This window comes from Pteropus vampyrus, unplaced genomic scaffold, assembly GCF_000151845.1.
Source record: "Pteropus vampyrus isolate Shadow unplaced genomic scaffold, Pvam_2.0 Scaffold463, whole genome shotgun sequence".
In the NCBI taxonomy this organism is placed as follows: Eukaryota; Metazoa; Chordata; class Mammalia; order Chiroptera; family Pteropodidae; genus Pteropus; species Pteropus vampyrus.
This window is the reverse complement of record NW_011889244.1, coordinates 810,048-837,376: the sequence shown is the minus strand read 5'-3', so window position 1 is coordinate 837,376 and position 27,329 is coordinate 810,048. Positions and strand designations below refer to the sequence as shown.

Here is a 27,329-nt window from a genome sequence, read left to right as displayed (position 1 = left end):
TGTTTTACTCCTGAAAATCCTACAATACTGACTGTCTTGTTACCCAAAATGCTTTGGTGGTACACCATGATACAAATGCAGATTCTTGGGCTCACCCTCAGATCTAATGAGTCAGAACCTCTGGGGGTGGAGCCTAAGAATCTGCATTTATACAAGTTCCTCAGGTTATTCTGATCTTCATTAATGTTTGAGAGTTACTGCTATATGATGCCTCTGGAGAACTGTAGAGAAACAATGGAGAGTCCAGCAAATGACAGTGACAAAGGCTCTTGAATGCCCCACTAATACTTGAAAGAACTGAAAATCTCTGTTGCCCTTGAACTGGGGAATAAAAACCACTTTTATCCTAGAGGCACGGGGGTGACCTTAAGGAATTTTAAGTAGGGAAGGAACAGGAACAGTTTTGCATTTTAAAAAGGTAACTTTGGCAGCAATGAAGAAGAGGGAGGCTTTTAAACTTCTTGCCTAAGATCCCAGTAAGAACTGTATCAGGACCCCGGGGGTCCACATACCAAGGGTACTTGTGAAACAAAAGCTTCCTGAAATAATAGTTATCTTTGTTAAATGCAATGTACTCAGGTCTTTTCTATTCTGTTCTGTTCTATTTTGTTTATAAAAAGTGCTTATTGTGATTGATGCCATTGATTTTATGACCCACCAATGGACTGCAACTAGCAGAGACTAGCAGATTGAAGAAGGTGGGCATGGGGGAAGGACAAAAGCAGGTTTGGGGTGAAGGCACAGCAATAAGGCAGGGGCTGCTGCAGGAAACTTGGTAAAAATTGTGAGAAGCCAGACTCAGGCCATGGCAGAAGGGGCTGATGATGAATGATAGATTTGTGAGAGATTTATGAAGAGGAACTCACTAGATTTGATAGCTAACTTGACATGGAATATTACCAAAAGGACTGAATTGGCTGCCCAAACAACTCAGACTAATCCTGTAGAGGTGAGGCCAAGATCGTGTGCTCTGTTCTCCAACATGGTTAGTCTATTTCTAAATAAGGGTTCCATTTGGTTCAAGACAAGTATTTACAAAAATCTACGAGAGTGATGTCAGAAGCGTGGCAGAGTTAGAGATATCCCCAGATCTCCCCCATTGAAACAACAATAAGTGTAACATCTAAAATTCAACAAAAAACACCCAATCTGTGCACAAGCATGTCTGAGTGAGGGATCTGCAAATAAGAGCTACCACAGGACAGAACCATGGGAGTTGGTCAGTAGACTGGGAGAAACAAAGAAGCTGCTTCTCATAGCCCAAGCATCATGAAGGAAGAGGGTGAGGGTAGAAGGTGCAGCAGATTTCCTGAACAGCAGTGACTGAGAGAGCTGTGACCTCCACGCAGCAGCAGTGCCCAGGGATCAGGGCAGAAAGCAGAGAAGTGAGGAAGGCAGAGAAACAACAGCTGATTATTACCAGCCACAGTTGCAAAATGTGAGGCTGAGCTGCAGTCCCCATCCCCCAACCCAAAGGGTCCCTCCCCCCACATCCTCCCACACCAAACACCTCAGAGCCCCAGGGGAATCTGAGCAAATGCTACCAAAATTGTCGCTAATGCTGACATTAACTGAGACTGAAGGTAGCGATTGTGATTGAATATTTATAAGAAAAACGAAAGGCATTATTAAGACTTTATATAAAGCAGGGATCCAAGAGGCTTAGACGCCACCTACTGGAAACCAAAAGATAGTTGGCTTCTTAGCAGCAGGCTAAAGAGGGACCTTTATATAATAAATCTCTTTTCTGGAAAAAAAGCAGAATACACTTCCATTAATGCCCAGATGGAGAAATAGTCAATTAAACACCATGAACAACCAAGGTGACAAAGCAGCTCAGAAAGAAAGAGAAAAATCTTCAGAAAATAAGCTTATAGACATAGAAATGGGCAATTTAAATGACAGAGAATTCGGGATAGTACCTCAGAAAAAACTCAGTAAGATCCAAAACAATTCATATCAACAATTCTAAAAATTGAGAAGACAATTAGATCAGCAGAATAAGTTTTTTAGCAAGGACATTGAAACCCTTAAAAAGAACCAAATAAAACTTCAGGAGATGAAGAACACACTACAAGAGATGAGGAATAAAATAGTAAGCTAGGGAAATAGAGTCGACTAAATGGAGGAAAGGATCAGTGATATCAAAGACAGAAATATACAAATAAATCAGAAGGAAGAAGAGAGAAACCAAAGAATGAAAAAGAATGAAAGAAAAATACAAGAACTAGCTGATACCATCAGAAGAGGAAACAAGAATAATGGACATTCTTGAACAAGGAAGAAAAGGAGCAGGGACTAGAAAGCATTTTCAGACAAATAGTTGATAAGAATTTCCCAAATCTAAGGAATGAGCTGGAGCTTGGAATTCAAGAAGTCAACAGAACACCCAATGATCTCAACCCAAAAAGGCTTTCATCAAGACACATTGTATTAAAATTATCAAAAATCAATGACAAAGAAAGAATTCTCAGGGCATCCAGGGAAAAGAACATGGTAACCTATAAACCGAAACCAATTAGGTTATAGTCAGACTTCTCAGCACAAACCTTACAAACCAGAAAGGAATGAAATCAAATATTCAAACTATTAAATGAAAGGAACTACCAGCCAAGAATAATGTACCCAGCAAAGCTCTCCTTTAGATATGAAGGAGAAATAAACACCTTTCCAGACATACACAAATTGAGAGAATTTTCCACTATGAGGCTCGCATTACAGGAAATACTGAAAGGAGTCAGCTCACCTAAAACAAAATGACAAAACAAAAAACAAACATAATTAGGAGTAAGTCAACTAGCAGGCAGATAGAAGCAGAGGAGTGCAATCCATACTAAGAACAGAGCATTATAAGCTTAAACAATAAGAGAATTGCTATAGCAAGATAGTAATGACTGTTCAGCATACATAGGGACAAATTGAGATAACAATGACTGAAAAAGGGAGGATTCAAAAATCCATATTTGATATGGAAGATGAAGGAAACTGGACTTTGGGTGGTAATCACACAATAGAATATATAGATGTCAAATTATAATGTACACCTAAAAATTATATAATTGTATTAACCAATGTTACCCCAATAAACTTTAAAAAAATCCAAATTTGCAAAAGGGAATGGAGATAAGGCATGTGCAGAAGAAAATGGATGACTATATATATATATATATATATATATATATATATATACACATGTATATATACATACATGTATATATATATGTACATATATATGTATGTGTGTGTGTGTTTATCTCCTTTACATATCCATAATGATAACCACATGCTAAAGATACTTCAGAACTAAAGTACATAACATAGAACAAGAAGGACCAGATGGAAAACCATTGAAACCCAACCAAAATAAACAAAAACAGACACATAAGGACAAAGAAGCAATGGAAACACCGAGCTACCAGAAAGCAAAACAAAAAATGGCTATAAAAAGACCTCGTACTTCAATAATTGCCCTAAATATAAATGGACTGAATTCACCAATAAAAAGGCACAGAATTGCAGATTAGATCAAAAAACAAAACCCAATCATATACTGCCTCCAGGAGACACATCTCATTTCCAAAGACAAAGATAGACTCAAAGAGAAAGGGTGGAAAATTATATTTCAAGCAAATGGCATTCAGAGAAAAGCAGAAGTAGTAGTACTAATATCGGGTGAAAAGGACTTCAAAACAAAAACAGTTAAGAAAGATAATGAGGTTCACTTCATAACGATAAAGGGAATCATGCATCAAGAAGACATAACTCTTAATATCTAATCTCCCCATTAGGCAGCCCTAACATATGTAAAGCAATTACTAACAGAACTAAAGAGAGAAACAGACCAAATACTATCGTAGTAGGGAACCTAAATACCCCATTGTTGGATATGGACAGATCATCCAAACAGAAAAATCAATAAGGAAATAACATCCTTAAATGACACATTAGACCAACCGGACATAACTGACATCTCCTGATCCTTCTATCTCCAAATAGCTGCTTATACATTCTTCTCTAGCACACATGGAACATTCTCAAGAATCCACCACGTACTGGGACACAGAGATAGCCTCAGCAAACATAAGAGGGTTGAAATCATACCAACCATATTCTCTGATCATAATGCCTTAAAGCTGGAAAGCAACTGTTAAAAGAAAGAGGGAAAACAAATACATGGAGATTAAACAACATGATATTGAAGAATGACTGGGTCACAGAAGAAATAAAAAGAGAGATCAAGAGATACATAGAAATGAATGATAATGATAGTACAACATATCGAAACTTTTGGGACATGGCAAAGTGGTCATAAGAAGAAAGTTTATATCATTACGGGCTTATCTCAAAAAACAAGAATGAGCCCAAATAAACAACCTAATGCTTCATCTTAAAAAACTGGAAAAGAAAGAACAAATGAGGCCTAAAGTCAGCAGAAGGAAAGAAATAATCAAAATTAGAACAGAATTAAATGAAATTTAGAACAAAAAAACTATAGAAAAAGTAAATGCAACGAAGAGCTGGTACTTTGAGAAGGTTAATAAAATTGACAAACCTCTGGCTAGACTCACTAAAGAAAAAAGAGGAAAGACACAAATAAAATCAATGATGAAAGAGAAGTTATGACAGATGCTGCAGAAATACAGAGTCATACAAGAATACTATGAAAACGTACATAACACCAAATTTCATAACCTAGAAGAAATGGACAAGTGCTTTGAAAAATACAACCTTCTTAGACTGAATCAAGAAGAACTGGAAAATTTAAATAGACTGATCGGCAGTATGCAAATTGAAACAATCATTAAAAACCTAGCAAAAAGTAAAAGTCCAGGACCAGATGGCTTCACCAGTGAATTCTACCAAACAGTCAAAGAAAATTTAATACCTATTCTCCTCGAACTCTTCCAAAAAATTGAAGAGGAGGCAATACTTCTCAACTCATTTTATGAGGCCAGTATTATCCTGATACCAAAACCTGGTAAAGATAACAAACAAAAAGAAAACTACAGACCAATATCTCTCATGAACACAGATGCAAAAATTCTAAATAAGATACTAGTGAACCGAATACAGCAACATATTAAAAAGATTATACACCATGATCAGGTAGGCTTCATCCCAGGGGCACAGGGATGGTTCAACATGCGCAAATCGATTAATGTGATACACCACATAAACAAATTAAAAAATAAGAATCACATGATCATATAATAGATGCAGAAAGAGCCTTTGACAAGATACAGCAACCATTTAAGATCAAAACACTTAACAAAATCGATATAGAGGGAAAGTACCTTAACATAATAAAGGTCATCTATGACAAACCTTCAGCCAACATTATACTTAATGGTGAAAAACTAAAAACCTTCCAAGATCAGGAACAAGGCAAGGCTGGTCTCTATCACCACTGTTATTCAATATAACATTGGAAGTCCTAGAGAGTGCAATCAAACAAGAGGAAAATATAAAAGCCATCCAGATAGGAAACGAAGAAGACAAACTGTCACAATTTGTGGATGACATGATTCTCTATATAAAAAACCCTAAAGACTCCCCAAGAACGCTACTAGAAACAATAAGCAAATACAGTAAAGTTTCTGGATATAAAATCAATGTTCAAAAATCCATAGCGTTTCTATATGCTAATAATGAAGTGTCAGAAAAATAAGTAGAAAAAATAATTCCTTTCGCAATTGCAACGAAAAGAATAAAATACCTAGGAATAAATCTAACGAAATATGTGAAACCTATATAATGAAAAATATAAGACTCTATTAAAAGAAATCGTAGAAGATACAAAGAAATGGAAAGATATTCCATGTTCTTGGATTGGAAGAATCAACATAGTTAAAATGATCATATTACCTAAAGCAGTGTACAAATTTAATGCAATCCCCATCAAAATCCCATTGGCTTTTTTTAAAGAAATATAACAAAAAGTTATCAGATTTGTATGGAAGCACAAAAGACCCCGAATCACCAAAGCCATCCCGAGATAAAAGAACAAGGCTAGAGGCATCACTCTGACCGACTTCAAATTAATACTCCAAAGCGACAGTAATCAAAACGTCATGGTATTGATAGAAAACCAGACACACAGACCAGTGGAACAAAATTGAGAGTCCAGAAGTAAACCCATGTTTATATGGACAAATAATTTTTGACAAAAGAGCCAAAAATATACAGCGGAGAAAGGAAAGTCTCTTTAATAAATGGTGCTGGGAAACTGGAAAGCTACCTGCAAAAGAATGAAACTAGACTGTTGTCTATCACTGCGCACCAAAATTAACTCAAAATGGATTAAGGACGTGAATATAAGACCCGAAACAATAAATTGCATAAAGAAAACATAGGAACTAAACTCATGGACCTTGGACTTAAGGAGGATTTTATGAATTTGACCTCAAAGACAAGAGAAGTAAAAGCAAAAATAAATTAATTGGAGTACATTAAACTAAAAAGCTTCTGCATAGTAAAAAAAACCATCAACAAAGCGAAAAGACAACCATCCAAATAGGAAAATATATTTGCAAGCAATGCCTCTGGTAAGGGCCTGATATCCAAAATATACAAAGAACTCATACAACTCAATAACAACAAAAAAGCAAACAATCTAATTAAAAATGAGCAGAGGACCTGAGGAGACACTTTTCCCAAGATGATTTAAATATGGCCAACAAACATATGAAAGGATGCTCATCGTCCCTAGTTATTAGGGAAATGCAAATCAAAAACACAATGATATGCCATCTCACACCTGTTAGAATAGCTGTTATCAACAGGACAGGTAATAACAAGTGTTGGAGAGGGTGGGGAGAAAAAAGAACCCTCAAACACTGCTGGTGGGATTGTAAATTGGTACAGCCACTATAGAAAACAGTATGGAGGTTCCTCAAAAAACTAAGAATTGATCTACCAAATGATCTAGCAATCCTTCTACTGGGTATTTACCCCAAAGACTTGAAAACTCATATCCAAAAAGATATTTGCACACTGATGTTCATAGCAGCATTATTCATGGTGGCCAGGACATGGAAGCAACCAAAGTGTCCTATGATAGATGATTAGCTAAAGAAGCTGTGGTACATATATACGATGGGATATTACTCAGCCATAAGAAGAGATGAAATACTGCCAGGTGCCACAACATGGACAGACCTTGAGATAATCGTGCTAAGTGAAATAAGCCAAACAGAAAAAGTTGAAAATCACATGATATCACTTATGTGTGGGATATAAACCTAAAAGCAACAAATAAACAGGATAAACAAACAGAGACTCATGGATATGGACAATAGACCAGTGGTTACCAAAGGTCGGATGGGGGGAGGTGGGGGAGGTAGATGGGGTAAAAGGAGTCAAATATATGAAGACAGAAAGAAATCTAACTATGGGTGGTGAACAGTGCTATATATATATATATATAATCTTATGTAAATTGTACACCTGAAACGTATTGGATTTCATTAACCTATTTCACCATAATAAAAAAAATAAAATAAAATAAAATGTAAAGATAATATATATATATATAAAATGTAGGTCTGTGACATCAATGTTAACTTTTCTTTGGTTGCCCTCCAGTATGTCATTACTTGTTCAAATGTACTGTCTGTGGAATAGAGAGTTGGGTGATGTTTATACTGATATGAAAACTAACTCTCATGCTTATGGCTTTTTACTTAAATATGAAAATTATTTCTGAGCTATATCAAACTTTTTCATGAGTAATTATTACATAGAATTAGAAACTTAGGGGGGAACTCAGTTTTTTTTCTCCTAGATTTGAAAGATACCTATTTAATAGTTTATTTTATTTAAATAGAAAGACTTCCATTTGAAGAAGTGATATGTGACTCTTACTGCATACCAAGATCAGTATGCTAGTCAACAAAATAGAGACCTGTCAAGAGGTCACAGTTGTGTCCCTCATTTTCTCATTCAATTGAGAAAATTCATAAATCATTTTTATTCTCTATAAATATTTAAGCCGAACCTGTCTGTTGGATCTTTGAGCATCCTACCCAGGTCAAGAGTGGCTCCGGGTTGCGGGGTCCATGTTACCACATCAGAATTTTTCCGAATAAGATTGTTGAGTTCATTTGGGTCATTTTTGATGTTTGTTTCCTTAATATACCTGAGAAATAAGAACATTCTCAAGTAAGAAGTTTACTCTCAGATGTACAGTCTGATTACAACAATGACAGATTTTTTTTCTTTTCTCTGTATTCCCACTTCCCAATCCACTTATCCCAGAAAATTAAAGACTAGAAGAATTGTTATCAAGGAAGATTGTATGTATACCTTGTTTTTAGGTATAACCAGATGGTATTATATTAAATATTGAATCAATATTTAATACACTATCTATATTGAAAAGAAGTTAGATGTAACAAGACTAAATATTACAAATAGGTGGAAATAGCACACTCTTGTATTTAATAAGATTGATTAAATATTATTTGGCAGGAATTATACCAAGTGCTTCACAGGAACTAATTGATTCTGTCTTCACAACACTCTAATGAGCTAGCTTCCATTATTACTCTCCTTTTATAGAGAAGGGAACAGGCTTAGACAGCCAGGTGACTTGTCCCAGGTCACACCACACAGCATGACCCCCGGATTTCCACCACACAGCCAAAGCTACCCCAGCCTTCCCAGGAGGCCGCAGGAGCAGCCCCTCCCCAACTTTGGGAGTAGAGTCTGAAAAGTCTTTCCTCCCTCTCCACCATGTGAGGTTACATGAAAAAGTCTACCATCTATGAACTAGGAAGCAGGCCCTCACAAGACAAAGACTCTGCCAGCACTTTGATCTTACACTTTCCAGTCTCCAGAACTGTGAGATAAATTTCTGTTGTTTAGAAGCACCACTCCTCCCAGTCTTTCCACTCAAAAGCATTCGGAATACATCTATTACAAAAGAGTACACACATCCTCAGTTGCCATCCTGAGACCTAGTTTCTAATTGTGCTATTGATCAGAACTCGGTATCTCCAAAGTCGAATTCCAAGCCACAGTTTTCTGGAAAAGCTGTAAATCGCCAATTTCAATGTGATATGGGAAAGTAATTGTGGTAGTGTTGGAGTAGAAGAAGGGAGATCCAGAGAAAAAAGATTTGGCATTGTTTTATCTGACATGGGTTAGGTAGATGGACATTTCTGTTAAAGGAAATTTCACTTTCTTGAGCTACAACTTGGTTACCTAGACTGGACAGATATTTTCAGTCAGATAGATGAACACAAAACAACTGTAAGCATTTGTATTTCTATAGCATCATGGTGAGTTACATTACTTATGACCCTGGAATCAATTTTGCAGACATGAATAAAGATGTCACTCCAAGACATCCAGTAGCATTTCCCTTCCTACATGTGTTAGCGTCTTCCCACTGCCGTAGTCCTCAACTGGAAGCAGTGCCACCACTTTGTCTCATATTTCTTACTGCATCTAGTCTCAAAATGGTTCACTAGCTGGTTTCCCTGCCTTCAATCTCTTCATCTTCAAACCATGATACTATCAGATTACTCTTCCTAAAACAGAATGCATCATATTCACAAAATTCTGTAATTTCTTAATGTTTCTTTGCCTCCCTCTCTAAAATAGTAATAAAACCAACACCTAGATGCTGCCCACTAAGGGTTACTGTGGGTGCTGAAAACAACATTTGCCAACTACTACATTCCTCTTTGCGTTCTTACCACACAGACATTCGACATTAGCTCCCTAGTGCATGTCTGATCATGACCCCGTTCCTCATTAGACTCTTCCCTGCAGGATAAAATCCAAGCTATATGGTTTGGCACAGCATGCTGTTCACTGTATGGCCAATGCCTTTCATACATTCCCCTGCACTCCTCATACACCCTCCTCAGTCACCTATACTCTCATCTCGGCATCTTTTTATCTTTGCTGGTCAGTGTCTGCTTATACTTCAAAACTTAGCTTCATAGTTGCATCTAGTTGTCATTTTCTGACATCTGCATCCAACTGCCTCCAGAGCATACATGTATCAAAATATCATTCTATATTATAATTATTTTTCTCTTCCAATAGACCATAACTCTGAAGACGATCATTTCATCTCTAGTTCTCCAGCACCTAGCACAGTACTGCTCAATAGATGATAAATGAATGAATAAATAATGAACAGCATTGATCAAAAGAAATCATTTTTTAACTTTAAGCCAATCTTTCTGGAAAAAAATTGGAAGATATGAGACAGCTGAATAATGTCAACAAGGTTAAAAAGGAAACACATCAGCAATAGAAAATATTAAGTGATTAGACACATGTAGCTATGTCATCAGTGAACATAAAAGAACATCAGAGTGAAAACAGTCATGTTTTAATGATGAGGCAAATGGATCCCAGAGAAGTCAATTCGTTGGTAGGAGCAGAACCTAAATTCCATGTGCACTATTTCTCCTACTGTACTGTGCTGCCTCTAGTGGATGAAAAATCCTGGCCAGTCCTTATAGGATTGGATAGTGTCATGAAAATTTATCTCAAAGATTGGTTTTATAGATAAGTGTACTCTCAGAGTAGAATGACACATGCATTTACTGTCTGCACGTAGGCAGTTTCTGCCTTTTGTTCACAAAATGTTCCTAGTATTGGTCATAAAGTGGATCTTCAATAAAACAGATGGTAATTGTACTTGCTCATAAAAACAATATTATAATTAGAGGCTGAGTCACTGCACGTACTAAGGATCAAATATAGTCTACATACAATCAACTGAATCTTATCAAAGAAAAATTAAAACAGCTACAAGATCTTAACATTTGAAATAATAAAACTATGCTTCCAATATTACAAAATAAATAAATTGTATATATTATTTTTTAAGGGTTGTGAATTCTATAAAATGTGTATGTATATTTGTGTTACAACTCGATTGTGGTTTCATTGTAGTTTTAATCTACGCTACACAATGGCCAATATGGGCAAGTCATTTCTTAATGTTTATTTGCATCAATATATCTTCTTTGCTGAAGTATCTGTTCAAATGTTTTGTCCACTTATTACTGAGTTCTTTGTTTCCGTACATTGATTTTGGAGAGTTCATTCATTTGACCATTAAAACAAAAACATTAATATAACATTGTCAAAGAAAATTAATGGACCTCCAAAAATACACTTGAGAAACAAGACCTAGAAGTTATATTGCTGCAAGAGAAATCATTTTAGATACCCCCAAATGAGAGAACAACTTGAATTTGATAATGATACAATTCTCTACTCTTAAGTGCAGTGTGGTGTAGAGAAAAGAGCTGTGGAGGTAGTTAGTCATACCAGGTTTCGGTTCTCAGCTACTGTGTTCCCAACAGGGTGGCTGGCTTTGGGCAAATTGCTTAGTCTCTCTGAGTTTCAGATTCCCTAACTGCAAAAAAGGCATAACACCTACCTCACAGTGTCACTGGGAAGATTGATTTAGATGACTTATACTGAACACATATTAGTTCATCCTCCCAGAATCCTTTCAGACAAAATCTATCTAAATTAACTCTAGCCGCCAAGCATCTCTGTTTTCAGGTAGCTTGTTAAATAGGCCCCAGACTTCTACTAATCACTCTTCTTCATTTCATGTTGTACTTAAAGCTAAATAACTCACCCCAGGACACATTAACTTATGTGTAAAAATGTACAAAACATTCAGCCTTACTTGTCTGATGGGTGGGATTCCACAAAATATCCGGCAAAGGGACAATAAATTCGGGGTTGTAGGTCCTTCACTAGCCGAACCTTGTAGTTCAGGAGCTTCTTCCTTTCTGTTTTAATAAACTGGGCTTTCCATTCCTCTGGAATGACAGAGTTTAGGTTAGAGTCCCCTCTGTTCGGAAATCACAAAAAACAAAAGTTCTAGTGGACTGGAACTCTTTCAGGAGATAAAGTTGAGAGATGAATAATACAGAAATAGAACAAACCTCTGGGTCATTAGTGAAAATTCCCCCCCGTTTTATTTTGAAAATTTCAGTTGGTTACTAGGAAAATATTACTAACCCAGCCAAAAACAACTAAACCCTCTCCTTGTTTATGGTCATTCCTTCGAACCCTAGCTGAACACATAGGGCAGCATGCGTGGTTGGACCTTGCATGATGTACATTTTAAGGGCATTGTAATTCTTGTAATTATTAACTCTTTGCTAACATGGAAATGGCTTTTTTTGTTTTGGTATATTATAAATGTAAAACATGTTTATAATACCCTCGCAATGCACAGAGTTTAAGAGCATGGATGATGGAGTCAGTTACGACAGGATAAAAATGCAGCTCTACTAAGTAAATCCTTTAAGTTTGTTTCCTCCTCTGTAAAATGGAATCATGATGCCTGCCTCAGAGGTTGTTCTTTTGTTCATGTGCTCATTCATTCATTCATTCATTCATTCATTCAATTGAGCACCTATTTTATGCCAGACATCATTCTAGGCATTGAGAATACAGTGATGAACAAGATAAAGCAGGCCTCTGCTCTCAGGGAGCATCCATTTTAGTGAGAGAAGCAAATAAGGAACAAGTAAATAAATAATGTCATTTCAAAGAATGAAGATCAAGGAAGGAAGTAAAACAGGGTGATGGGAGAGAGAGGCTGGGGGAGGAGTGTGGAATAGAGGTACGTTCTGAGGCAGGGCAGTGAGTGAAGATGGTGTTGATTCAGAGAGCATAGGCATAGACACAGAATAAGGAAGTTGCCAACTGCGTGGAGATCAAAGGGAACAGCCCAGAGGAAAGGCCCAGGGCAGGGATGCACTGGTATGTTGGGTGTGGGGAGCAAAGAGCAGGCCAGTGTAGGCTGCTATACAGCAAACAAATGGGAGACAGGCAGTCAAGGAAGATGAGGAATTAGGCAGGGACCGGGGCATGTGGGACACTGTATCAGGGAGCTGTTCCTACTTTTATTGCTATGGAAATTTGATAAACGCAGACAAGGATACAGAAAAAAGTAAGTTACCCATAACTGAGCCATAACCACTATGAAGATTCTAGTATATTCCAAACCATTTTAGATATCTGTGCATGTACTCACACATATACACTCGCACAAGAATGGGATTATGCTAGTTATCCTTCAATAGGAATGTTTTGTCCCCCCAGTCATGCTGTTAACTCCCAAGGACAGTCCTTCCCTCTATCTCTTATGTGGTTATGTAATCTAGAAAGCAATGAATACAGACGTATAGAGAAAAGGAAGGAACTGGACTGAGGCTTTCTTCATACTGCAAGTGGGGCATTTTCTGTCACATTGTTAGACAGAAATCACTTACCAAACATATTAATTTATTGAGTGGACATATATTGAAGACTTACAGCACTAGTATTGAGGATACTCAAATGAACAAAATATATCACCTACATACTTTCCCCCATCCCAGCCCCAGCACCAGCTGTAGAGCCAGAGTAGAAGGGCCCCTGCTTGGACCCCACTCTCTTTTTTTCTAGCTCCAAGATACAACTGACATATGATACTGCATCAGTTTAAGTTGCATAACATGATAATTTCATACACATGTATTGTTGCTAAATGATTACCACAATAAGGTTAGTTAACATATCTATCACGTCACGTAATTTTTTTTTTTGGTTGTAAAACATTTAAGATCTACTCTCTTAGTAACTTTTAAGTATATAGTACAGTATTGTTAACTATGGTCACCACGTGTACCTTACATCTCCAGAACTTATTTGTTTTGTAACTGGAAGTTTGTATTCTTTGATCAGTATCTTGTCATTCCCCCTACCCCGACCTTCAGTGACCCCACACTTTAGAGGGGCTTCCTCTGGCTGTAGGCTTCCCCTGTATGAGCATTTCACAAGGCCAGGGAATGAGCCTACATCAAGTTGCACACAGCCTATTTTGAACCACATTCTAAGAGCACTTAAACCTGGATTGCCAATGTCAGATTTTTCCTGTCCTACTCTATGGTCTACACCATGAATCCAAATGATTCTTTCTCTGCCTATTCCTGAGATGCTCCCTAACCTCCTTAGTGTTTCATTCATGCTCCATCAGCATTCTTTGAGTTGGAAACTTAAGTTTGTATACCTGTGATTTGCAAGTCTGGATTTTCAATAAAATCATGAGCTTCTTGTGGGGGAGGGACCATGCCTTAATTATCTTTGTGTTTATTCTCACAGCAGTTGGTAAAGTGCCATGCCTGCTCCTTGGTTTCATTCATATAAAATATTACCAGTAAATTTTCCACCACTGAAAGTCATTGGAAATCCTGATGCTCCTCCAGCAAAATCACTCATCATTAGAGCAACCTTCATAGGCAGTCTTCCCCCATTGGGTCTGGTGCAGTCGACTGTATTAAGTATTTTATGACCTGTGGAAAAATAAAGTGGCACGAGTATTCAAGATGAAATCTTAAACACCAAAGTTTGCATTCCCAAGCCAAAAAAGTTTTCCACACACAGTGTGTAATCTGACTCATTATGATTACAGAAGAATAGCTTATGCCCAAGGAAAAAAAGTCAGATTTTAAAACCTAAGATCTTTACTATCAAATTCTGAATTTTCAAATGAATAAATTCATCCTGTTTGATGTGGTAGATTCTGGATGTCACATGAGGATGACTAGCTTCAGTCCACTCTAGGGTCGTAGCCGACTATCTCCAGATGTTGAGACCAAAGAAATCAAGGGAAGGGGTGATTAGATTGATGCAAATTTCTTAATCTTTTACAAATGCCATTCCAAGCTCACGTTCAAATGATTGTTGGGGGGCAGTAAGACCAACTTCTCAAATGAAAGGCAGAAGTGTACAATTTTAGTACATGATAATATTTTAAGATGAAAGACTTATTTAATAAAGGCAGCTTTGAAGAAATTTCTATAGGTAAAATATAGAATATCTGTTGCCTCATTAAAAAAAAAAAGCTTTGTACCTATCACTACATAGAATACATTACTAGTAATTCATTCTCTGGAAAGATTATCTGAATCACAGCCCATTTTTCTAAGACAAGGACAGAATATATTATAGTCTATGTAAAATAAAGATGAAAGAAGATAAACATAGGATGAAGTTTCTGATAGTTATTATTATCCTCCCTAACAAGAATATTTTTTATTTTTTATTGTTGATAAGGTTGAAAAAGTACCTTTGTATTCCACAATAATGCAAGTGTCCATCTCAGGATGAACGCCATCCATCAAGATCATGAATCGAAGATTTTTGTCTACCTGAAATTTAACGATAAAACCAGCGACTGTGTATGTCAGTTTAGCTTTTAATTTCTCTTTTTGAGAAAGCTGTCACCTCTGCTGGAAAGAAATCTCCTTAATTTAAAACTAAATGTATTATCCTGTACTATAGAGTTATACTATACTATATAGAGAGTCTTTTATTTTAGCTCAAGGGACATTTAGAATGGAGGTTATCTATACACAGTACTATGTACAGACAAAATAGGTCATTGTTTTTTAATCTTAAAGTGACTACTTTACCTAACATTCAACATGGAAACATAACTGAAAAGTGTGGAAAAAACATGGGTATCTCACCTGCTGCCATATTCCAAATGGCACTACATTGATATTAGTCAACTGAACACCACTCTGATTCATATTCCAAAATACAGGTCTTTCTGTGTTTCCAACATAAATGGGAATATCTGGTCTTTTTTCAGCAAGCTTCTTCAGTGTGGGGTAACTAGGATTAAAAGGATGGAAAGGTTGAAAGGTGAAAAAATAGGACCATTTAGTATCAGAAATAGTTTGCTCCCCACATCACATGTTGACCAACAAGTAAGGAACTGAAAAACCAGACTCATCAGAGTCCACAAGAATTTTTTCTCAAGGCTGACTGGAAAGGTGAGGGGAATCTCACCACTGAGGGCAGGTTTCCAGTCTTCAAAGTTTGACAGCTATACATAGGTATACAGAATGAATTCTTTTCCTTAAGGAGAGTCAATTACCAGCAGGGCGAGACAGTTAAATTTAGTGCAGAGAAAAATCACATTTGACATTTGTAGTAATCCCAACTTAGTATATGATTAAGTACACCATGCAAATATTTTTGAATACCTGTATAAACTAAGTCAATTTTCATTTATTGAGTGTTCATTATGTGAAATGATTATATACCACTATGGGGCATGGCAAAAAAAGATGAATAAATTACATTACGAACATTGGTGATAGGTACTTTCACATGTTACTTTGATTCTCACAAAAAATTGAATTTTTCTTTGTTTTTATAAATAAACATATTCAGAAATAGACAACTAATAAATAGTAAGTTGGTAATCAAATTCAGGTTTTCAGATTCTAAACCTAGTGCTTCTATTAGAAGGCAATTCTCAATTTTAATGAATATGCCATATGGTTTCAGAATCATATTTATATAGAGTATCATGTCAGATGAAATAAGTTATTTGATCATAAGAGACATATAAACAAAGTATGTATATCAGCACTTATTAACTGTGCTGATGTTCAAGTTTCAGCACTGTGTTAAAAGCTATCCAAATATATAGAATCCAGGGGCGGGGAAACCAGTAGGTTTTCTTCTCTAAAAGCAAAGGATTAAAAAAGTCAAGGATTCTTTGAATGTATCTTCAGTCTCTGGGTTCAGCATCTAAATCTCCTATTTTAAAGGACTTTGGGAGTTAGGATAAATTACTCTAAAATGGATATTTATGATATGTTAGTGATATTTTAATTGTTGAGAATTCTTACAGGCATCTGTTAATAATATCACCTATTACAATACTCACTGTTTTTACATAATAAAAAGTCACATATCTTTGACTAAAGACTGCTGTCTAAAGTACATTGGCCTTTCCCCTTGTTTTTGTGAATCAAAGAGGTTTCATTCATTAATAAAGTTCGGACAAGAAGAATGGGGCAAATGACCCCCATGTTTATTAGTTAATTAGGCAAGTAAGGATCATTGAAAAAAATAGACTCAATAGAGTAAAAATTAGGAGCCTATGTAACTTTTCAGCAATAAACTACTTTAAACTAATAAACACACTCCATAACCAACGTGTTATACTGTACTTGAGAACTTGTGTTTCAATGTCTGACAACTTTGCCCACACAAGTACCTGAAATTAAAACTAAATTGGTTTTCAGGACAGTGATTGGGATATAATCAGACTCAATGACATGAAAAGTTCTTACCTTCCCTAAAATTCAGTGTGCTCCCATAGGCAATTGCATTATGAAATAGGCACTATGAATCAATCACCTCATGTATGTGCTATTGTTCTCACTATAAATGCTGCATAAAATTAGCACCACACACGCTGTTATTACACAACGTTTGAACCCAGGGGTCTCATAAACATGAAGTTGTGCAAGTTTACTTTTAGGAGGTTGAGTGGGACAAAGGCATTACTGAGTAGACAAGTAGATTTTTAATCGTAGAACCACAGTACCCCAGTGAGCTGTGGTCAATTTGTGTGTGTTGCAGGTAATTTGTTGCTAAACCAGTTAATTAAGTTTTTAAGCCATTGCCTTTTAGAAAGATAAAAGAGGGCATATTTGTGGCTTAGAGATCCTATGCTTTAGAATAGAAGATCAAGGGACCAGCCAACTGGCAAACAATGTGAACTTTGTTATATAAGGTCACAGAAAAAAATAATTCTTCTTTAATCCTTTTTAATTGCCTGGGTTAGGGGAGTTTCCATTTCTATCATCAGTGCCTCCTTGCTCTCGTTTCCATGAAGTGTCAGTTGAGGTTGACATAAGGTTAAAAGGCTGGGAGCTCAGTGTGGTTGGGACACTACAAAGCAGAAGTTGGCAGACCAGAGTTACCTGCTGCTGCCAGCTAAGAGAGGTTTTCATCTTTTAAAAATGATCGAAGAGAAAATAAAAAAGATGGCGATATTTTGTGGAACATGAAAGTATATATTTAAATGTCCTTGTCCATAAAAAAGGTTTTATTGGGACACGGTCGAGCTCTCTCAGGATTGTCTGTGGTTGCTTTTGTGCTACAACAGCAGAGTTGAGTAGTTATGACACTCTCGTGACCACATGGCTTGTAAAGCCAAAACTATTCACACTCTGGCCCTCTAGAGAAAATGTGTGCTGATTCCTGCTATAAATGTTGAATTGAAAAAGGAAGTCAACTTTGATGATCCTTCAACCTAGACTTTTATCAAGTGGGCTGAGGGTGGGAAGTGAGAAAGTTGAAAGAGTTATTAACCCCTGTCCTCCTTCCCACGATAGCTCCTTCTTCACTCCCAATGGCATAAAGTGTGGAAACACTTTTAAACAAAGTGAGCAGTGATTGCAAAAGTGATTGCCTTTCCCGTAGCTTTTTCTTATGAGCTGAGCGTCAGAACTTCATTACCTCAGGTGGTCTGAGTGCATGTGACTGATGTAAATTAGGTCCGCTCGGCACAGCCTCTCCAGCCAGTCAGATGGTGGCTCATGTAGCAACCACCATCCTCGGGCAAAAGCAGGACCGATTAACCAAGGGTCAAACACCATTCTCTTGTCTCCCAGCTTGAGGTCCATGCAGGCATGAGTGAGGTATGTTATCTGTTGAGAGAGAGTGAAATTCAAATTATTGAATCATGGCTGGCAAACAACAAGGAATTGAAAGGCTTGGGCTGGTTAGGTGACAAGTCACTTTGGAGAAGTTTGCTCCTGAGCATACTCAGCAAATAGGACTCAATTGAGACTCAGCAGGAGTCTTGATGTAGATACAACTCCCAGCTCAGGTCACTACTGTATTAGAATAGAAATTCTCATAGTTGGTTTTGGGTGTCAAACCAGTGGACTTACCTAGTTTTAACCAATTTAAATTATCTCCTAAATACTTACTTGCAGTCTGCACTGCAAAATATCTTTTGTGACCAGTCCTCCAAAGCACAATTTACAAGGAAAGGCAGTCAGAGATGTTATGACTGACATTTGGGGGTTTAAATGCCAGAGAGATTGTGAATTAGAATATGAATGAATGATTCCCAGTGAGATTGGGTGGGTTGTCATAGCCTTGCAGCCTGGCTAAACAGGCTTACAAAGCTTTCTCTTCTAAATGATCCCCAACTCCTCACTTCAGGATGTCCATAAAACAGTGCCTAAGGGAAAGGTACAGACTGGAGGGTTCAGAATCAATTCCTCATTCCCTGCACCGAGAAGCCGTGACAAGGTAATAAACTGGTGAGAAAAGCCAAGAAATAAGGTGAGGAGAGGTCAAGGACATAAATTTGTTTTTATTATGCCTGTTCTGGGTTGGTTTCCATTTGTTTCTTCTATTTTTGCAAGCTTCCCAAACATTTCAGAAAAATAAATTTTGATTGTTTACCTCCCTCAAACTCCCAAAGTGTTTCCTCTAAAGGAAACTCTCTTCTAATGCCAGGAAAATACACAAGAAAGTTTGTAAAAGAATTTAGAGTGATTGCAGAAATACACAACTGGCCATTTTATCTGACACTGACGTGGTATCTGGGTAATTTCTAAACTTCTTCCAATAGTTTTGCATAATCTCCTTTGGGACTGCCTCTAAACGATTTTTTGTTTTGTTTTTTATTTTTCTGGATTTTTCCTTGTAATCCCTGCCAAGTTCTGAGAGTTCTTAAAAAAATTTGCTCAAGAGTTCATAATAACTTTACTATATATCCTAACTAGCCACATCAAAGAGTATTCAAGGTACTACAGGATGTAAATGTGTATGTAGTGGACATCTTAGTTTATTTTATATACATTATATACATACATACATACATATGTAAATGGACATTTTAGTTTTATTAAGAATTGTAATTTTAATATTTTCTTACTTGAACTTCCCCAAAAGCCAGATCTTCAGGTGATCTGGGCTCTGAGTCCCAGGGGTTGGGAGGATTAAGTTCTAGAAGTGAGAGTCCATTTTCTTCATCCATTTCAATAACTAGATCCAAAGGAAAGCAAATCCAAATGAACAAATATGACTTTAAAAGGCATCACTGAAATAGAAATGAACAGCCCAGATACACAAAGTACCAAAAATCAAAGGGAAATCAAAGCAAAGGCAACACTCATTTGAGTCAAGCAACATCTGCTGAGATGAAGGCTAAACACAAACACTAATTCATAATAATTTATGCATATTACGCTTCAAGAACTCAGTTGTGTCAGGGACACAGACACACACAAACAACCGCATTGCAATGAATGATTAATGGATGTAGTTTCAAGGGGCTACGGGAATGTACAGGGCGGAGCACCTAGTCTGTTTGTAAGAGTCGAAACAGATTTCAAATAGGAATTCATCCTCCAGCTAGACTTGAAAGATGAGATATTTGGGGCAGACACAAGAAAGATGACGATACGAAGAGGGATAAGAGAAGAGCATGTGCAAAGGATGGAGGCATGGAAGACCTTGGTATTCACAAAGTGACTGGTAACTTATGGCCAAGGAAACTGGTGTTTGAGTTCCACAAGACAGACAGGTAGCCAGAGTAGGTCATGAAGGAGCTTAGATACCATGCTGGGGAGGAGATTAGATTTTATATTGTGGCCATGAGGGGCCAATGAAGAATTGTGGCAGACACTGCTGGTGGCTTGCACAAAATTCACTCTCTCATTTTTCCTTACTGTTAGCATCTTAATTTTTTTTGTAGGAGTGGTTGATATGCCTATCTGAAAAATCATGATTAAGTCAGAAAGATAAAGACAAATACTTCATGACTTCACTTATATGGGGAACTTAAAGATCGAAATTAAGAAAGATGATAGACTAAAAGTAAAAGGATGAAAAAAGATTTTTCATGAAAATGGAAACAAACAAAAAAGCTGGGGTAGCAATATGTATATCAAACAAAATAGACTTTAAAAGAAAGGCTATAACAGGAGACAAAGAAGGACCCAGGAATTCCACTTTTGGGTATTTAGCTGAAAAAACCCAAAACACTAATTTGAAAAGACATATACATCCATACGTTCACTGCAGTATTATTTATAATAGCCAAGATATGGAAGCTACCAAAGTGTTCATCAATTGATGAATAAATAAAGAAGTAGTAAATATATATAATGGAACATTATTCAGCCAAAGAAAAGAATGAAATTTGACATTTGCAACAACATGAACGAACCTAGAGGGTATTATGCTAAAGGAAATGTTGGACAGAGAAAGACAAATAACATGTAATTTCACTTTTATGTAGAATCTAAAAAACAAAATTAATGAACAAGCAAAACAGAAACAAACTCATAGATAGAGAACATTTTGATGGTTGCCAGATGGAAGGGGAGTAGGGGGTTGAGTGATAAAGGGAAGGGATTAAAAAGAAGCTGCAAAATAGTCAAAGGGAAGTAAAGTACAGCATAAAGAATATAGTTAATAATATTGTAATAACTATGTATGATGCCAGGTGGGTACTAGACTTATCTGAGGATCACTTCATAAATTATGTAAATGTCTAACTACTATGCTATACACCTGAGACTAATATAAAATAATATTAAATATCAAATGTTATTGAAAGATAAAACAATAAGTAAGAAAAATCAAAATCAAAACAAATGAAAACAAAACCAGACTCACGGGTGAAAATGGGATAGGTAAATATAGTCAATAATGTGATAACTTTGCATGGTGACAGATGATTACTAGACTTAGTGTGGTGATTGCACTGTAAGATATACGAATGTCGAGTCACCATGTTGTACACCTGAAACTAATATAATATTGTATGCCAACTATATTTTAATTTTAAAAAAGCAGAGCAAAAACATAAAAAAATTTTTAAAATAAAAATCATGATTTCGTAGGCCCCCTTGCAGTTGAGTGGCCACAGACATAGCTCTTGTGTATAGTACATATAGCTCTGGTGAGTAAGATGTGAGCAGAAGTCTACTGGTGGCAGTTCCAGGAACACTTTTATTTTCCTAACAAAGAAGGACCAATTCTAGGGCCCTGAACTGTTAACCCTTCATAGTTTCTCTTTCTTGTTTGGAACTTGGTTGCCATGCCTGGAGGAGCAGCGGCCATCCTGAGATCCTGAGGAACAGAGCCAAATACTAAGGATAATAGAGCAGGAAGATGAAAGCAACTTGGCCCCTTGACAAACCACAGAAGAGCCCAGGACTGCCTGCTTTCTAGTTTCTTGTGATGTAAGAAAAAAAAAAAAACCCTATATGATCAGGCAACTCTTATTTGGGGTTTCTGCTGAAAGCAATACCTAACTGCTAAAGCGAAGGAGTATTAAAATCAGAACTTAATTTTAGCAAGTCCACTGTGAGAAACATGGGGAAGATTCACTGGAAGAAGGCAGAGCCATATTTGAGAGCTCTCACCATAGTTTTGGGAGGCCATTTGTAATCTGCTCATGGGCGTGGGCTCAGGAGACAGATGGCCTTGTTAGGAGCCCACGCTCTCCCACTTAATGGCTTAGTAGCTGGGTGACCTTGGGTAAGTTTCTTGATTTCTCCATTCTTCAGTGTTTTCATCTTTAATCCTACTGCCTCCAAGGACAGTTTATCCTAACAAATGCCAGCAATTCTATTAATTGCAAACTTAAAGCAAATGAGGTCCTAGACCAAGGCAATCCTTGTGGAAACAGTGTCACTCACTACCCTGCCCTCAAAGTCATGCATTTTTCTACTTCCTTTGAAGCATATAAAAAACATTTTGCCTATACTTTCTAAATGAACATTCACTATACTCACTTAAAGACAACTGCTTATGGAAGAAACTGAGGTAAATATTACCCATAAAATGAAAATTTGTGCATCTTAAATTTTTTCCCAGTAATTGTGAATGGAGACTTATATATGCTGTCAAACTTCAATTTTCAAGGTCATTCTGAGGGACCATAATGAAGAAAAAGACCCAATGTCTTCTTGTCTCTCTCGTTTCCCTAGCTTCACCTCATAGCTATGCACTTATATTCTCCCTCTCTGCCCCTGACAAAGTGATACTTGTTTAGACGGTATCTCAGGAAAGCTCTCCATAGTATTATCAGCACTACCCGCCCCTTGGCTTCACTGGGGACTCAGATGTCACCTTATCGAAGAGGGTTTTCTGACCACTCTATCTCAAATAGCGCTCTCCATCCCACAACAGTCATATCCCTCTTCAACCCTCCGCCCCTCGTTATTTTTCCTCCTAGCCCTTATCATCACTAGACATATTATATATTGTTTACTTATGGTCTTTCCCCCCTACAAGACTACCACCTCTGATGGAGCTTAGATTGTGGTTTGTTTGCTGCTATATCAATAATGTGCCAACAAGAATGTCTGGCTCATAATAGGCACTTGTTAAATATCTGTTGAGTTAACTTATTAATAAATGGTCTTAACTTTATGTCTTCTAAGACTCAGGGTTGCAAAGTCCCCTCTCTCAACCTAGGCACTGCTCCTGCCCAGACTTGGCACCTCAAGTTGAAGAATTTAAATATAAGATTATCTCAATATAAGCTAAAAATAAAATATACTTCTTCTTTATTTCTAAAAGAGCACTTTAAAAACTAGAAATATAATTATACCAGATAGTTTCCACTGGTCCTTGAGTAGGCGTAAGGAGATGGGATCTAGTGTGTGATGAATAGTATTAACCTCAGGAGTAGGGTCTGTACATTCACTGTAACCTATAACAGGAGTCGAGGAAGAATGTGTAGACACCGAGGTGGGTTGATAAATTTGATGGTAAGAAAATAACTCTCCATTACTGACTCCCCATTATCACATTCCAGGGTCAGTGTGAGGGTAAAATAAAATAATTCACACAAAGTACCTAACACTACACCACACCTGGTACACACTTAAAACATTCTGGATTAGGTCTTCCTTAGACTAGCATTCAAGGCCCTCCTTGCAATGTATCTTGTAGTCTTATATTCTACTACATTGATGTGTATACTCTATACTTCAGCCTGTGAAACTATACATGTGGCCCCAAACATGCTAAAGCTGCCCCAGCTGCGCCCTCTATATGAAACCCCTTTCTTCCTCTTCTCTGCATGATGAAACTGTGCCCATCTTTCAAAACCCAATGCATATGCCATTTCTAGCATGAAGTTTTCTATGATTCCCCCAATTAGATCAAATCTATTTTTTTATTCCCATAGTAGTCACTCTGAAATGGTGTGTCTAACACACTGCTGAGCAGTTTTAAGGATTGTCACAGTAACATTTCCTACTGATAAAATATTATTTTAATCCATTAGAATAGAGACAAATTCATTCCTATGACTAAGCCCTTCTTACTCTTATTTGTATAGGCTTTCTTGAGTAGAAGTGGAGTCAGCATACTGGGACTCAGATATAAACTGTAGTCTCTTATCTATGCAGAAAGAGTCATGGATTTTAAAGCACTCGGTTTCCCAGCCGAAGTTGTAAAGTTTGATCATAATTGTTGAGAGGATCATGAACATGAACATCTATCTTGCGTATGTTCACTGAAAAACTATTTGGAGCCACTATTCTGTAGCATGATGTATCTATGAAACCTATCAGAGCACCCATCTTAGTCAGTCACCAACTTATCTTAGCCACCACTCATGTAAATGTCATCTCATTTACACTGACTCTCTGTTACCCATCTTTGTATCTCTTAATAGCCAGTGCAATGTTTACTCATGGTCAGGTCTCAACAAATATTTGCTAAACAAATAAATGAATAAATGGAACTTTTGTTGAAATCATGTTTAGAATTTTTAGCGTGAGTTATAAAAAAAAAAAAAAGACTGAATGTCCACAGTGTCAAAGCAGAATGTATCCAAAACTTCCAATGAGAGTAGAAACAAGTAGACGAGGAGGATCCACAGAATACATGTACCAACACGGATGGTATTTACCCAGCTCATCTTGACAGAAGCTGCCCGGAGGATTGATATACTTCATGGTGCTTACATCTAGCTTCCAGTTGTGCTTTGTGCATTTAACAGACCTGGATAGAAAGTTATGCTTAGGGTTAAGACATGGGGAAAATAAAAATTAACCTTATTAGGCTTAAATATATTATTGTATGATGAAATTAAATTAGATGGCTGAACACAATATACATGAAAGGAAAACTATTAAGAGGTAAAACTCAAATATCCAAGGAAATAGAGATAATTACCAGTAGGTGATTTTAAAAATGAAAAAAAAAAAACCCATAAAACTCCATGTTACTAAATGACACGTGTTAGAGATCTACAGAACCAACAGAATAAAATGATCTTCACAGATGGCTCTTGTAGCTAAGCTAGATAAGATCCAACTGGGGCGAAAACAAGAAAAGAATGTTGTAGCACGCATGTGTCTATAACATGCAATCACTCCACAACCCTCGAGCCCTTTCTTTCTATAATGTACTAAACCTACGTTCAACTAAAGTTTCCATTTTCAAAGAGAAAAGATTTCCTTACAGTTTAAGATTTCAGAGCATGGTTGTCAGATAAAATACAAGATGCCCTGTTAAATGTGAATTTCAGATAAATAACGAATCATTTAAAAATATATCTCACACAATATTTGAGATACCCTGAAAATTTGTTGTTTTTCTTTGTACACAGCACTATATTGCCCACAAAAGACCCGAGAAGACTGAAAACACACTGGAAGGAAAAAGCTGAGGTGGGAATGATTGAAACAAGGCAGGTGACTAGGTTGTACAGAAGCTTGAAATGCTAGGTCAACCATGCAGGCATGGCTGGTGCCAAGAATCAGGTTGGCAAGTGCCCCCACACCCAGACCTCCTCCCTGGTTCTGCCAGGCCTGGTTCCTCCTATCTTTTGTGCCATCACTGAAAACAAAACAAAGCCTGTCCTGGAATTGCTCCTGCACTGGGGAGGGGATCCATATGCAAGTTTCATCCAAGAAGTTCTTCCAGTACGAGTTCTTCCAAGAAATGACCAGAAGGGCCACTGTTCGGGGCAGGTATGGCTGGGGTGCTGCCATTATTTTTTTAATTACAAGTAGGCTGCCAGTGAAATTCTGTCTGCTCTCCAGCAGAATTTGAAAAAGTCCTCCTTTACTTCTTGGGGGAGAGGGAAAAATATCTGAAGCAGTGTTGAGTCTTTGAAAACGAAACTGGTAAATAAACGCTGAAACATGCCCTCCCAAAGGACACACATACCCTAGAAGTTTTACTATTTATCAAGCCAGGAATAATTTTTAAATTACAGTTCTTAACGAGAGAGAGGAAAATCAAGTCAATGTCTCAAAATTTTGACATCAGAGAGATGCCCTAAATGAACACACATAAAAGTTAAGAATTTACTAGGGGAAATAATCTGTTGATTTATTTTTAATTTCTACATGAGCACAAGTCCTGCCAAATTTAATTGTAGGGAGGGTCACCAGGGAGGAAGCAAAGGACTCTCGGTACCTTCCATCCAAATCCTCGATATCTTTTATGAACAGGCCTCCTTGATGCTTGCACAGATTCTTGCATGCCCTCAGGTGGCTCTTGTTCTTATAGAAGATGTAATCCTTGCCTGTGCTCTTATTTCGAAAAAAGTTGATTCCTTCTTTGAGGTTGGCAACTTCAACAGGAGATAGATACAACAGAATCTCAGCTGTTTGTTCAATGCTATAAGAAGGCAAACATTAATAATGTTCAGATTTTAAGAGAGAATCATTTGGAACTCACAGCTCCAAACCTCTTTTAATTAAAGTATTTTTCAGCTGCTCCCTCTAAGTGGCCAGGTTTGGTGGCTCCGATGGTGCCCTCTCTCCCCTCTTTTAAATGTAGATTCTACTTGAATGTTCACCTCCCCTTTCCCAGAGAACTAAAGCCCTCTCACCTGCTCATAGTCAGCGGCCACCTCTCTGCCTCTCCCTAGGTATTTTGAAAGAATGGCAGTTGCTCTTTGTTTCTGTTGCTCATTTGCTTCCACGGGTGTTAGTAGAGAGAACGGAAGTGAACGCCTATTTACAGCAATTTCTTCTGATATGTTTCCTGCCTCTTTCAGAAGACTAACCCCATATTCAGCTCCAGGAACCCAGTCTGCTCTCTCCACCACTAAGCCTCCTTCCACCTGAAATAGAGCTCTTTCCTTTTCACTGCTCAGTGCTACCCTTTAGATTAAAAAATACCTGTTATTCCCTCCTTGATTAAGCCTTTAATACCCCCCAGGTCAAGTTCAGCACATTTTCAAGGGTGTTACAGTTCTGTAGAACATCATAAGCTAGGACTCAGCACCTCGCCCTCTTTACTTAGACATAGAAGCTTTTGAAACACTCTATGTCTTCTCTACGTTTCTCTCTCCACCACTTAGCAGATTGCCTGTCTTACAGTATGTCTTCACTAGCGGTTACTTAACAAATGAACCCTTCCACTGCACTCAATTTTAATAATTTATAAAAAGCTCCAGCAGCAAATGCAGTATTTAATCTTTCATAATTTTTCAAGGAAGCTACAGATGTTACTCTTCTCAAGCCCTCGTTTCCACA

General features: G+C 37.2%; 1 protein-coding gene across 1 annotated transcript in view; it reads right to left on the bottom strand.

Moving 5' to 3' along the window:
- LOC105306888 (cytidine monophosphate-N-acetylneuraminic acid hydroxylase) overlaps nucleotides 1-26,814 on the bottom strand; it is a 45,750-nt gene extending 18,936 nt beyond the window's left edge. The window contains exons 1-10 of the mRNA XM_011382164.2: nucleotides 26,681-26,814; nucleotides 26,263-26,466; nucleotides 24,746-24,837; nucleotides 19,742-19,851; nucleotides 18,307-18,497; nucleotides 15,510-15,657; nucleotides 15,107-15,188; nucleotides 14,193-14,330; nucleotides 11,669-11,804; nucleotides 7,997-8,137 (exon numbers count right to left, since the gene is read on the bottom strand). Coding sequence (XP_011380466.1) covers nucleotides 7,997-8,137; nucleotides 11,669-11,804; nucleotides 14,193-14,330; nucleotides 15,107-15,188; nucleotides 15,510-15,657; nucleotides 18,307-18,497; nucleotides 19,742-19,851; nucleotides 24,746-24,837; nucleotides 26,263-26,466; nucleotides 26,681-26,688 — 1,250 coding nt within the window. The 5' untranslated portion in view covers nucleotides 26,689-26,814. The remainder of the gene's footprint in view (nucleotides 1-7,996; nucleotides 8,138-11,668; nucleotides 11,805-14,192; nucleotides 14,331-15,106; nucleotides 15,189-15,509; nucleotides 15,658-18,306; nucleotides 18,498-19,741; nucleotides 19,852-24,745; nucleotides 24,838-26,262; nucleotides 26,467-26,680) is intronic.
- Between the last annotated feature and the right edge of the window lie 515 nt (nucleotides 26,815-27,329).